This window comes from Tachypleus tridentatus, chromosome 12 (assembly GCF_004210375.1).
Source record: "Tachypleus tridentatus isolate NWPU-2018 chromosome 12, ASM421037v1, whole genome shotgun sequence".
Lineage (NCBI taxonomy): Eukaryota > Metazoa > Arthropoda > Merostomata > Xiphosura > Limulidae > Tachypleus > Tachypleus tridentatus.
The window spans coordinates 2,789,728-2,803,709 of record NC_134836.1 but is presented as its reverse complement, the minus strand read 5'-3'; the positions used below and the strand labels follow the sequence as shown (position 1 = coordinate 2,803,709).

The window sequence follows — 13,982 nt, the reverse complement described above, 5'->3', positions numbered from 1 at the left end:
CCAGGAAGTAGCTGATACCTGGAGCATCACTGATACTCTAGGTGAAAAGTTTTTGCTGGGTTATAGTACTTCTGTTTCTTCTTGTTAGCCATCAAGACTCAGGCAGAGCAGTCACCTCTTTCTTTTTGAGCTGATTGTCTCTATGACAGTAATCATCCCTTTACACTGGTGGAACTCAAACTGGCCTTTCATAGGTCGGACCTGATGATGTACACTATGAAATGCTGCACCATCTATCTCCTGTTTCTCTTGCTATTTTTCTGATTGTTTTTAACCAGATCTGGCAGGAGAATGTTTCTCCTGATGCCTGGCACCAGGCTATTGTCCTACCTTTCTCTAAGCCTGGGAAGGATCCCAAGACTCCTTCAAACTACTGTCCAATTGCTTTGATAAGCTGTCTCTATAAGACCTTAGAGAGGTGTTAATGCTCCTTTTGTTTGGTTCCTCAAATCAAACAACCTCCTCTCACCTGTCCAGTGTGGATTCTGATGACAGCACTCCGCCATGGACCACCTCATTTGACTTGAAACATCAATTAGAGAAGCCTTTCTCAAAACGACAACATCTTGTATCAATATTCTTTGACATTGATACAATATGGAAGTACGGCATTTTGTGAGACCTCCGTGTGTGTGTGTGTGTGTGTGTATATGGTTTACATGGCCATTTGCCTATTTTTATTAAAATTTTTTTAATGGACATGTGATTGCAAATTTGTGTGGGTTTGACACATTCCTGCTCTTTTCTACAAGAACTTTGAGTCCCTCAGGGCTGTTTTGAGTGTCATACTTTTCAGTAGAAAGATTAGTGCCATCACTAAACAACTCCCTCTTACTGTTGCAAACAGGCTCTGTGTTGACGACTTTCACATCTTGTGTCAGCCATCGAACATGAGGTATATTGAGCGGCAGCTATAGGCTGCCTTCAGTTGTTTACTGAAGTAGACCACAGCAAATGGATTTAACTTCTTTCTCCCTCTCTAAAACCATTTGCATGCACTTTTGCCACCGACAGGGTATTCACCCTGATTCTGAACTCTATACCGATTAAGTTGTGCTGCTTGTGGTCCCTGAGACGAGACAAAGTTCTTGGGGCTTATCTTTGAGCATAAGCTGACCTTTATACCACACATCAAGCAGCTAGGGTCAAATAATCAAGAGCACTGAACAACCTTCGTGGTCTCTCTTCTACCACTTGGGAAGAGGATCGATGTTTCATGCTAAAGATATATTGTGCTGTTATTTGATTGAAACTCAACTATGGATCACTGGTCTGTGGCTCTGCCAGACTCTCGGCTTTATAGATGCTGGACCCCATTCATCATCAAGGACTTTGGCTCTGCACTGGGGCTTTCCACACTTCCCCAGTTCAGAGCTTATACACAGGGCCTCATGAACCTTCTTTGCACCTCTGCTGTTTGCAACTGTCTTCACTTCATGCTTCAAAACTTCGTTCCTTACCAAAGCATACCACCTGGGGTTGTGTTTCCCTCCCTCAGTGGGCCATAATTTTTCATAACAGATGATCTGTCTTTGCTGCTTTTGGTCTTCGTATCCAGACACAGTTGGATGAATTGGGTCTGTCCTTGGATAACATTGCTGTATCTACTGGTGTGCTCATCCCACCGTGGCTTATTACAGTCTCCAAATGTGACCTATCTTTAAGTTATCTGAGAAAAGCCAGACACTCCTGATTGGAAATACTGTCTGTTATATGCTGAACATCTCACAAACCATCCTTACATTCCTATTTATACAAATGGTTCAAAATCAGTGTGGACTCTGCCATGGTTTGTTGTGGTTCGGTGGTCGTGCGCAGAATTTTCTCTACAGCTTCTGTGTTCACTGTTGCACTGTACCCAATTTCTCTTGCCTTGGATCACACAGTACTCAAATTGCACTATTTTTACTGACTTGCTAAGTTCTCTACTGGCCCTGGAAACGCTTCACATTAGATCGCACTCTGTTCTCACTGATATTCAAAACCAACTGGCCCATTTCTCTTTCACATCTACTTCTATCCAGTTTTTCTGGATACTGGGCCACATTGGTATTAGCAGGAACGAGCTCATCACACCAAACTAAATCTGTCTGCTTTGGCACTATCACTGCTGTGCCTATTCCATACATGAACTGTGGTGCTGTATTCATGCCTCAGCTCTGTGTCAGTTGACATTCGACTTTTCGACTTGGAGTGAGCAACATGAAAACAAGCTTTTCCAAATAAAATCTTCTGTTGAACTTTGGCTGTCTTGCTACCATAAGGATCAGAAAGAGGAAGTTGCTCTAACTACACTATGAATTGGTCAGTTTTTAACTCTCCAGTTAATTTTATCTGGGACTGATGCACCAACGTGTTATCTGTGTAACACTCAGGTCACAGTAAGCCACATTTTAGTGTCTTACCATCATTATGACTCTCCAAGATGGCACCATTTTAAATATGTTCTGTCCCAAGGTTTCTCCATAATGTTAGTGTTATTTGTGATGTTGACACTGTCCACCTTGGAAATGTTTTTAGTTTTTTAAAGGCTATTAATATTTTTAATACAATTTCAGTTTTTAATTTATATATTCAATCTTTTTAATGTGATTCTGTTTTAAGAATCAAAGTACATCGAGTTCAATTTGAAATTAGAAAATGGCCGTAATGTCAAATAACTCGAAACCAGGACTGGACAGGCCATCTTCAGGTGACTAACTCTGCTGTTAGAACTATCTGTTATTCATCCTGGCAAATTATAATTAAAATTTTGCTACAAGTCTTTTAAAACTTTTATTACTTTATTTTCTGAAAATGGCCATAATGTCAAATAACTTGGAACCAGGACTGGAAAGGCCAACTTCAGGTGATTAATGGTGATTTTTGAACTTACCTGTTAGTCTTCCTAGTGAGTTTTATAATAATTACAATTATGCTACAGAAAGTTGTTTACAACTTGTATTACTGTAGTTTTTCTCTTACCGCTGTAGAGTAGAGGTAAACATTGGTTTAATGCTATTTATGTTTGTTTTTTTTAATTTTGTTTTGTTTTACCTTAATTTATTTTTATGAATTTTACTAAATTAGTTTAATTTTAACTTTTTATCTAATGTTTGGCACAGATAGCCTAGTTACTTTGTGTTATAAAACACCAAACCGACCAATCAATCATCACTGTGATGAGATGGCGAAATACCATTCCTGTACTAGATGAGCTGCAAAGTAAACTAAAAAAATTGTGTTCCATTTAATGAGTTGGTATTCATCTCTCAAGTATTATATAACAAACAACAGGAGCAAAAGAAGGTGTTATTTAATTTTCTCATGAGCTACATAAAATCAATATTTGAACTGCAAGTGCAGCTGAAGACAACTCTACAGCTGAGAATAATGACCTTTCAGGACCAGTTGTTATAAATATGCCAAGATTTAATCCCCTCTCAAGGCTCTCTAGAGGAGTAAAGAGGGATGTATTGGAGAAATATCTAGAAACTACAGGGAAGCCTAGACCAACTAGGCTATGTTGAGTGTGGCAGAAAACTGATAGAAAAATGACTGAGATTTGTTGATACTGTAAAGACTAAACCTCCTATCTATCCAGACATATACTTCAAAGCATACCATCCCAAGAAAATATACAGAGAGCTAAAAAGGAATAAAAGACATAATTTGAAGTTGGAACAAAACTTTTGTAGCTTTATTTCATTGTTTCCATAAAATTGGAAATAAGCAAAAAAAAAGTTTAGCACCAATGGTTTAGTAATCTAAAAAAAACATAACAGGGAGTATATAAATTACTGTAAATGGCCCTCCTGATAAATTTTTATGCAAAGAAATTGGTAGGTGATCAAGCATCTGATGTGATACATATTTCAGTAGAATATGAAAGTGAAAATAGTACAGTTTGCTTCTAGTTGGCAATTAGAATAAGAACAGTGTGTATAGAGAGATTCTGATGGATAGTGAAAAATGCCAAGACTCCAATGAAAACATTTGGACATTTCTATACTATGGAGGACAACAGGTTTGTTAGAAACAGATAAAAGACAAGTTGTTTTGAATTAAGCACAAAGCTACACAATGGGCTATCTGTGCTCTGCCCACCACGGGTATCGAAACTTGGATTTTAGCATTGTAAGTTTGCAGACATACTGCTGAGCCACTGTGGGGCTATAAAAGCCAAGTACTTCAGAGTGGATGTAATTGTAACAAGAAGGATGTGAAACTCTATTAGACCACTAATAAGCAAAAACCAGAACAAGAAGTTAATATGCATATTATCCAAAATTTTGCATGTCAAGTATGTATGAATTGGTCAGGTACAGGAAGGGTGAATGTCTTGTTCACAAATCAATCATGGTTCAAGCTGCATACTACATTTACAAATCTGGAGAGTGACTGAAATCAGCTTTAATCCCAGCTCTGCAGGGAAAACATTAATATGGCAGTGATAGCCACTGGTTTGTCAGAGATCAGTATTGGTGGTTACACTGAGCTTTGAGTTTCTCATGGAATATTTCCAATTATTTCATTTATTTGCTTATTTTAAGAATTTCACCTGAATTTACTTCTTGCATTAGAATTCAACAGTACCTAAAGAGCATTTATGGACATGAGTTTCAATAGCAGTTTTTTCGTAATGTACTTGTTTTGCATAAAATTAGAGTATGGGTTACCAAAGGTATGAAAAACTATGGTTATTCTTAACTGAACACTATAGTTGTTAACCATTTTTGAATGATCTTAGGGAATGTACATTAAGTATGTGATTGCAGTATTTTCTGACATTTTATAAAACATGTTTTTATCACTGTTTCCATGTTTCAAGTTAAAATAAAAAATGCAAAATATGTATTTGTCCATTGTTTCTGTGAAGTCAGTATTTAAGTTTTTCTTTCAAGCAGGAATAGAATTATATGCACATATAATTTGCAAAATTACTAACTGTAAATAAGTCTTTTTATTATAAATAAAATAGAGATATTATTACTTGCAAAGGCACTTTATAAATAATAAATTTTTTGTAAAGTTGTATGGAATATATTGTTTATTTTTCTGGCAGAAAAAGAAGGATTATGGAAAGGCCCATTCAGTTTTATTCAAGCAGCCGACACTCAGTTTGGAATGATTGAAGATTACGTCAAAAAAAAAGAAAACCCTGGCTGGCAAGAAGAAATTGTTTTAACAAAGAAAGCTATAAAAGCTGTGAATCAGATGACGCCTAAACCAAGATTCTTTATTGTATGTGGTGACCTGATTCATGCTTTTCCAGGTATGTGATCTATTGTATTGTTTTTTATATGACTAACTTTATTTGGGTTTAATGTTGTATGCTAGAAATGTCATAATTGAATATTCTGTCCCACTGTCTAGTAGATTCTTTTCTTTAATTGCTAATTTAATTATATATCTGGGCTAAGACAAAATATCCAGGTTCACATTGCAATTTGCAGATAAAAAAAAATCCCAGTTACAAATCACTTTCCTCTTTGCTTTGCGTAATGTGTGAATTATTCTTTTCCCTTGTATGTTGTCTTCAAGACCTGCCACAACACAATAAAAGTGAAATAATGTTTCAGTTTGATATACCAAAGTCAAAGCTGATGTTTATTTTTTGGAAATTTCTACCAGTCTCATAATCATTTTGTGCTTTTTTATATTAGTTTTTATATTATAACTTTTAGTACAGTTAGTGTATCTTTACAAAAATTTGTAGATTATCTGTAAACATTACAAGACTTTTATATATGCAAAATATAAGATTTTTAAAATTAAGTTTTAACTTTTTAGTAGTGTTTTTCTTGTACACTTTTTCCTTTTGAATTTTGATTACCAACACTGAGTAATTTTCATTTAACATTAAAAATAATTTTATGCATCAGAAAATTTTCAAATCTGCATGTTAAATCTTTATAATCTCTAGATAATTACCAATCCCCTCCAGCCATTTTATTTTATCTGTTATTTTTACTGTTATGTTTGTATGGGTTTGGTTGATTTGTCTGACTTCATAACTTTTATACAAAACTTGGAAATAGACACAAATTATGCTTTTCCTTCTTAGAACGACTACAAATTATAACATAAAAACATAGCTTGAATCTCGTAACATTATACTTGTGTGTGTTTTTAGAGAAAATTAATGCTGATAGGATTAAGTGAATTAAACTAAAATCAAAAGGAAGGTTTGCATTAAAAACAGCATATCAAAACCTCTGACTCATAATATTAGTTTGTTATAACTAAAAATAAGCCAAACACAACTAAATAAGAATAAAAACACTGCACTAATTTGTAGGATCCCAGGTTACAAGTTATAATGGGGGATATAAATGTACCCTAGGTTTTGGAGGTGACCAGAAACGTAGGACCCACATTACAGTGGGAATACACCCTCTATCAGTCTTAATCTTTGGTTTGTTGCTGACTATGTCACACTTTTCCGTTACATTGTTCAATCTTTATGAAGGTAAGTGTACTAACCTTAACTAATAACATATTGTGAAACTACAATTTACCCTAGAAAGCTGATTATAGTAATTATGTTATTGCCAATGTTATAAAACGTAATAACAAAAGATGTCTCACATAACTATAATTTAGCCTAGCAAGCTGATTTATAGAAATTATATTACTGCCAATGTTATCAAATGTAATAGCAAAAGATATCTCATGTCCTGTTCTGAATCCTTTCATCCTGTTATTTACACAAATTCATTCTCCAAAATAAACAATGGAATTTTATGAAACATTTCTAATAACTATTTTTTAGTTATAAATAAGGTCATTTAACAACTAGGAACTACTTTATGTAGATGTACACCTTACAGCATATAATGGCTTCTGTAGAGCATGATAGTTACAGTGGACTTAATGTGTGGTGGTTGGGAGTTACACTAGTTAATTTAGATAACTGGATGGGACCCTTCATATTAGTATAATTTGTTTACTGGGCTACCAATTAGTGCCTTTCTACCATAATGGGAGCTGTAATGCTAACTTTAAGAGGAATGTTTAACTAACTTTGGAGAACAATGACCTTCCCACAACTGTCTGTGATGTTGTGGACTTGAGCACCCACATCTCACTCTCCTAATTTCTATTTCTGTATCTTTAATTTTAATTTCTGCTGCTATTCCTTTCCTTTATTTCTTTATATGAGACTGGGGTATGGAGGTTAAGACTGACTGATGGTGCATCTCAACCGTAATGTGGGTCCTGGAATCCTTGAAATTAGTGCAGCATTTTTAATTTTGTTTATTTTTTTTGTTTTGGCTTGTTTTTCATTATAACAAACGTTATAACACACACACACACACACACACACACACACACACACACACACACACACACACACACACACACACACACACACACACACACATTTTCATTTTATTGACCTTTCGTCCCTACCTGACTGATATCACAAAAGTTAGAATGACATGATTCAAATGTACTTATGTTACTGTATCCAAGAGTATAAAACTGATCTTTACAAATAACCTGTCTTGACCATTCTAGTGGACTAGTATTTTGTAACATAGTCAAGTTTTGGTTATAATTCATCACATGTGTATAAACATTATTACTATTTATAAACAAATTTCTAAAGTTCAGTTATTTTTCTTGAAACACAGAATGGTGAATAAGAAGTTTTATAAAACAATTATCTCTTCTAGCTAAGAACTTTGTAGTTGTTTACTGTTGCTTGCCCTAAGCTGGTAAATATTATCAGATTTTGCATCTGGAGGGTGTAGAATAAATTTTTTCTTTGAGGTTTTATATATATGCATTATGAAATAACAAAAAAAATCATAAATTAGAATTTCAATACTACAGAATACTACAATATTAATATTTCAAACTTAGTGATCAAGCTGTATTTGGGCCTAAAAATATGCCTTTTGACCTCATTGATGTTTTACCTTACCACTTGGAACCTAACATGGAAAGAGAGATTCCTGTGCAGATACCTTGTAGAAGCTGAGAAAACCACTAGAGGGACATTTTGAGCTTTTGGTTGGTTATACGTGTCATTGAGCAAATTAGGTATATGTTAGTAAGTATTTTCAACAATAGAAGAGGTGGGTGGGGAGAATTTGGTTGATTTCATAAATATATTAATATCTCAGAAAATAGAAAAGATAGATAGATATGTATTTAAAGAAAGTTGGTATGGGCATTAAAAACGTAAAAAGAATTTTAAGTATGGATTTCTGTGTGTCAGAGTATGCTGAATACAGTATTGGTAAAAACTAGACATTTGTGATCTACAAATACAAAGTCAATAATTTCTTATGAATTAAATACTCAAATTACTGATATTGGGAAATTGTGATATAAGAACATCCTATCTCATGATAACAAAAAACTCACTTAAAATAAAAGAACATGCTCTAAGAAAGTTGAAACATTGTTCTGTTCCTTATTTTAATTAAAGTTTTTAATGCCCATACCAACTGTCTTTAGAATACATTAGAATTGCCTATCATTTCTATTTTGTGAGATATTAATACATTTATTGAATCAATTAAATTTATATGAAGAAAGTATCTAATGTATAATACTAAAACTTGAATTATATCTAAAATTTGATACCAAACTTATTGATGTACATTCACAATAAAATAGTAGTTCAGTATGAATGCAATAGCATAGTTATACAATCACTCTTCAGGATAGAGAGAGAGAGAATTTCTATTTCATTGCTTTCCAAAATAAAGCAAAAAAGAAGCAACACTTTCTGAATCTGAGAGGATTAAGCTGAGTGGCAGATCTACAACATAATACAGTTTGAAGTGTGTATTCACTTCATTCGAGTCTAAACATAATAACAGAAATCTAGTGAATTTGGGAAAAGGTATTGTAGGAGTACAAGTTGACAGTCTAGCAAGAACTTAGTGTGAACAATGTTTTCAAAGTTACTCTATTAATTTGGATGAATATCAACTTGAAATATATTTTGTGTATAAAAACTAAAAAAATCCAAGGTTTTACATTTTACCTATAATTGTAATTTATTTGACTTGGACCTTTCTTTGTATCTACTTATACTACTCAATAGAGTTTGGCAATATACTTGATTAATTGATTTCCCATGATAATTGATTTCATCGAATAATGTCATGTACAATTAATGAGTAATATAAATTAATACTTCTGATTATCTTGTTTTGTTACTCTAACTACCAAAATAATCAGTATTACCATTTATGATTTTTGATTAATCTAAATTTACTCAGCTTAATCAAATAGTGCCACAACTAACTAAAATGAACAACTAATTGAAGTTAGGGATTTTGATTATTACCATTTTCAGCTGTACTAACTATTCAAGTGATTAATTATTACCGTTATATTTGTTGTTAAGCACAAAGCTACTCAGTGGGTTATCTGTGCTTTTTTCCACAGTTGGTGACAAAACAAATTTCTACTTTAGTTACCTTTAGCATGCTCAATTTTTGATTCTCTTGTTTACTTAAACGTTTTCTACAAAATAAGTTTTGTCATCAATCTGATTACTATTTTGTTAAACTTGTACTTACTCAACAATAAATTTATGAAAATTCCAAATCTTACAATGCCGTTAATAGTTCTTCAGTGTATAACAGGATAACATGGTAATTTACATTGTGATACTTAAAACAAAATTATATGGTGAAAAAAATTGTTTTCTGGTTCTGGTGAATTCCAATCTTTTTAATTATTTTCCACCAGTCAAGTGTTTTCAAAAGTTGTAGAATAGTGATTGAAGACTTGATGTTTTAGGTTAATGTCTGATTGCCAATCACATGCACATTCATTTCAAAATAATTTCTATCAAAGATGTCCAAATATGTTTAATATATTCATAGTTGTTTACTTTGTTTAGAAACTATTCAGTACATTTTTGTACTACTGATGTTTGAAAATAAAAACACTACAATTTATGTGGGTGAACTAAAAATAATTTATTTTGCTTTCAAATATACATTTTAGAATTAAAATATATCAGTCACTCAGATCGAAGATTTCAAAATAACTATAATGTACCTTGCTTTCTAAGTAAGCATAACTAGAATAAGCATTCTTGTTTGTTAATACTTATAATGTGTTTCTACTTGGTTAAATTCTGTATTGATGAAGATATGAAGCCTGTAAAGGAAAATTCATGTGATCTCAATTGAATATTGGGAGTTTTTGTAAAAATATGTCTGTGAATTGTCAATGAGTAGAATATAATCAATTGATTAGCAATTTCTACTAATTGTCCAGCTTTACTTATTTACAAGTTGTGTGTTTTTATTGGTGTGGAGATGAGACTTCCCTGAAGTGGTGTGTGTAAATATCTGTTTTGAAAGTAAACAAGGTTGTTTCAAGTGGATTTTGTTTGTTTCTGTGAAAATGTGTTCTGAGGTGATGGAGGGTTTTCTTATATATTTTGTTTGAAAGTGGTTTGATAAGAAAAATTTTGTCATAGGGTATGTTAAAATATGTTAAGTGTTGGGTTTATTGTTATGTACTTTAACATTTTGATCAGGTGAGGTTTTTAAGAATTTTGCAAGATTTATTAAGAAACTGAAACTACTACAAATGTATCGTATGAAGAGGTGCATTAAGAGTTAGATTTCCCAAATATACATAGCATAAGTACATAGTTTATGGAATTTACTCTTGAGAGCTGAACTTGTAGTTATGATTTTCAGTTGTGATGCATTTTATCATATTGTTTTCTGTACAGAAAAATGTTAACTTCTCTCAGTGCAAGCTTTGTTACTATGGGAAACACACTGATTAGCTTGTATGACACTGTGATGGCTCTTGTAACATAATTAGAAAGCCAGAATAATTGTGCTAGTTATGGGATGTTAACTACTTTTCGTATGTTGTTATTGTATATTCTTTGGTGCATTCTTTACTTAAATAAAAATTACTTTGTGTACTAATACCATTGAGTTATTGACAGCAAATACAAATAACTCCTGTGGTAAGTACTTTATTTCTTGTTTTTGATGAGTATTCTTTACTTGTAAAAGTAACTAAAATATAAAAATAGAAAACTCTTCAGATTACTTAAGGTTAGATTACGTAAAATATACAATAATAATATAATAATTTTTCACAAGGCATGAAAACAAATACCTTCGAATAGTTCATGAGTAATGTAATTTGGTTGCGTAATATGAGCTGCATCTTGCCCTATGGCCTGAGTGATTTACAACTTATAATGATGTGAATAGTAGTAGTAATTTGATATGGTTTAAAAGGCAATAAAAGAAATAAAATTTAAGTATAAATAGATGTATACTGTTATGAGTTCAAAGCTAGAATTTGAAATCATTCTCAAAAGAAAAAAAAAATTTTTTTTTTGGTAGTTACAAGGTTAGCATAGAGAAAATAATAGTTGTAATCAGTTATAATTTGTTTTTAATTGGTGTAATTATTTATTAGTGAGTATATAAAACCTGTAAGAAAAATTCACATGATCTCAAGTGAAGACAAGTTTTTAATATTTGTTTGAAATTAATAATTAAAACTTAGATAATATAAATATTTGAATTATAAGCTACATTTTGATGCCAAGTTTATTAACATACTCTGATAATAACATTTTAAATTATATTTTAGATGTAATTCTGTAAAACATCATGCCATGTACACATTGATCCATCTGTATGTGTGAAATTAGTCATATTTTCAGTTTTTTACAGGCTTTCTACTACTTTGTGTATGATTTATTTTCATATACAACTATTTAGGATTAACAAAGTCACTATTTCTAAATTATTGTACCTGATGATACATTTTCCTCAACGTTTTTTTTTTTTTGATGAAATGTTCACCACAAATTACAAGTCAGTTTTATATCATTTTCTTTCATTCATTTAAAGTAACTTGTGTAAATAATGTTCATATTTTAATTTGTCTACATCTCTGAAAAATTTTGCCTCTAAAGCACTTATCAATCTGTATTTTAGATTTTTCCTTCCTATCTCAAATAATAACTTTACCACCTTTGAGAGTGTATTATCCATTTCATAATTGAAAGCATTTCCCTTCTCTTTCTCTACTTAGTTATTGTACATGTCTTGGCTTAATTTCATTTAATTATATCACATGAAATGGTTTAATCATTTACTAATGAAATATAGTTTTTAAAACAGTTACGAGGAAATATTGATAGTATTGAGGAAGAATTAGAATTTTCACATCACATGAAAATTAATATAAGCTACTTCAGCAGTACTTTATGGCTTTGAAGGAAAGTTTTTGAAAGCTACAGAAATTATTCTTAAATGGGAAGATATCAGGTAAGTGTAATGAGCCCAGTATGATGACATAATATTCTTATGACTAAACTCCTTATTTATTGAATATTATTTTTATATTTATGGTGATTTCTAATTGCAGTTGTCATATGTTTTGAATGATAACATTTTTACTCATGTTTCTTTCTAGCCATCTACTGTAAATTATTAATGAGTAGAATGTAATCAGTTAGTAAGATGAGACTGACAATAAATTGATTCACAACTTCTACTAATTGTCCAGCTTTACTTATTTACAAGTTGTGTGTTGTTATTGGTGTGGAGATGAGATTTCCCTGAAGTGGTGTGTGTAAATATCTGTTTTGAAAGTAAACAAGGTTGTTTCAAGTGGATTTTGTTTGTTTCTGTGAAAATGTGTTTTGAGGTAATGGAGGGTTTTCTTATATATTTTGTTTGAAAGTGATTTGATAAGAAAAATTTTGTCATAGGGTATGTTAAAATATGTTAAGTGTTGGGTTTATTGTTATGTACTTTAACATTTTGATCAGGTGAGGTTTTTAAGAATTTTGCAAGATTGATTAAGAAAGTGAAACTACTACAAATGTATCGTATGAAGAGGTGCATTAAGAGTTAATTTCCCAAATATACATAGCATAAGTACATAGTTTATGGAACTTACTCTTGAGAGCTGAACTTGTAGTTATAATTTTCAGTATTATTTTGATGTTGCTAATGCAGGAACTGCTTTACGTAAACCCCAAGAGATTGATTTCAAGAAAGTTTTCAGTGAATTAGATCCAGAAATTCCTCTGGTTTGTGTTTGTGGAAATCATGATATTGGAGACACTCCAACTCCAGACTCAATAAAATCTTATAAGAACACTTTTGGAGATGATTACTTTTCTTTCTGGTGTGGAGGGATGATGTGCATAGTTCTGAACTCTCAATATTTTCAAGACCCAAGTATGGTACGTGTTAGATTTAAGAATTTTTAGTGGTATTTTGTCCTGTCGTGTGTGGCTGTGCTGTTTGTGAAGTCGTTATATGTGAAATAAGGGTTTTTATGCTTCCATGTGTACAATTGTCTGTACATCCTCTGTCATGTTCTTCTGAATGTTGCATTTTTAATAAATTTGTTAAGTAAGTGAAATATGCTTTCAAAAGTGGAGTTACAGCTCTTATGGTGTATGTTGTCCACAAACCTTGTCGTAGCATGCTTTTCAGTTATTAGTACAGTATTTTATTTCTGTGATACAAAAACAACATATTGTTCACATGAAAAACTTGACACCAGAGGAGAATAGTGTATATTAATGTTTGAGCTTCTACACAGTTAGAACATTCATAATTGGTAAAAATCTACAATAGCTGCTTCATTGATGAAGTTTTTGTAACAACAAAATGACTAAAGTACACATGTTGATAAATTCTATTTTAATTACTGTTAGTCTGATTATTTGATATTTTTGTCATATCATAAAAAGTTTGAAAGGTAGTGTTGTGCTCACATGTTATCACATATTTGGAAGGCTATCAAAAAATGTGAAGAATTTGTTTACATATGTTATTATGTCAGTTGTAAAAAATGTAGATATTTTACAATTAACATTTCAAGATGGTATACTTTGTCTGCTCATTACTTTTGTTAATTTTACCAACATTTAGATATTTTACCAAGCTCTGCTTTTTTTTTCTCCTCAGTTATATATTTGTCATATTTTCACAAACTCCTTATGTAATATTTTATCATTT

At 31.8% G+C, this 13,982-nt stretch overlaps 1 protein-coding gene across 9 annotated transcripts in view; it reads left to right on the top strand.

Annotated features, from left to right (window-relative positions):
* The window catches only part of LOC143235109 (serine/threonine-protein phosphatase CPPED1-like), a 29,346-nt gene that overhangs the window by 5,920 nt on the left and 9,444 nt on the right, over window positions 1–13,982 (top strand). For 6 of the 9 annotated variants that reach the window (XM_076472932.1, XM_076472930.1, XM_076472931.1 and 3 more), the window contains exons 3-5: window positions 5,045–5,254; window positions 6,326–6,451; window positions 12,969–13,198. In XM_076472932.1, coding sequence (XP_076329047.1) covers window positions 5,045–5,254; window positions 6,326–6,451; window positions 12,969–13,198 — 566 coding nt within the window. The remainder of the gene's footprint in view (window positions 1–5,044; window positions 5,255–6,325; window positions 6,452–12,968; window positions 13,199–13,982) is intronic. The other 3 variants (XM_076472936.1, XM_076472935.1, XM_076472937.1) reach the window with 1 other exon arrangement.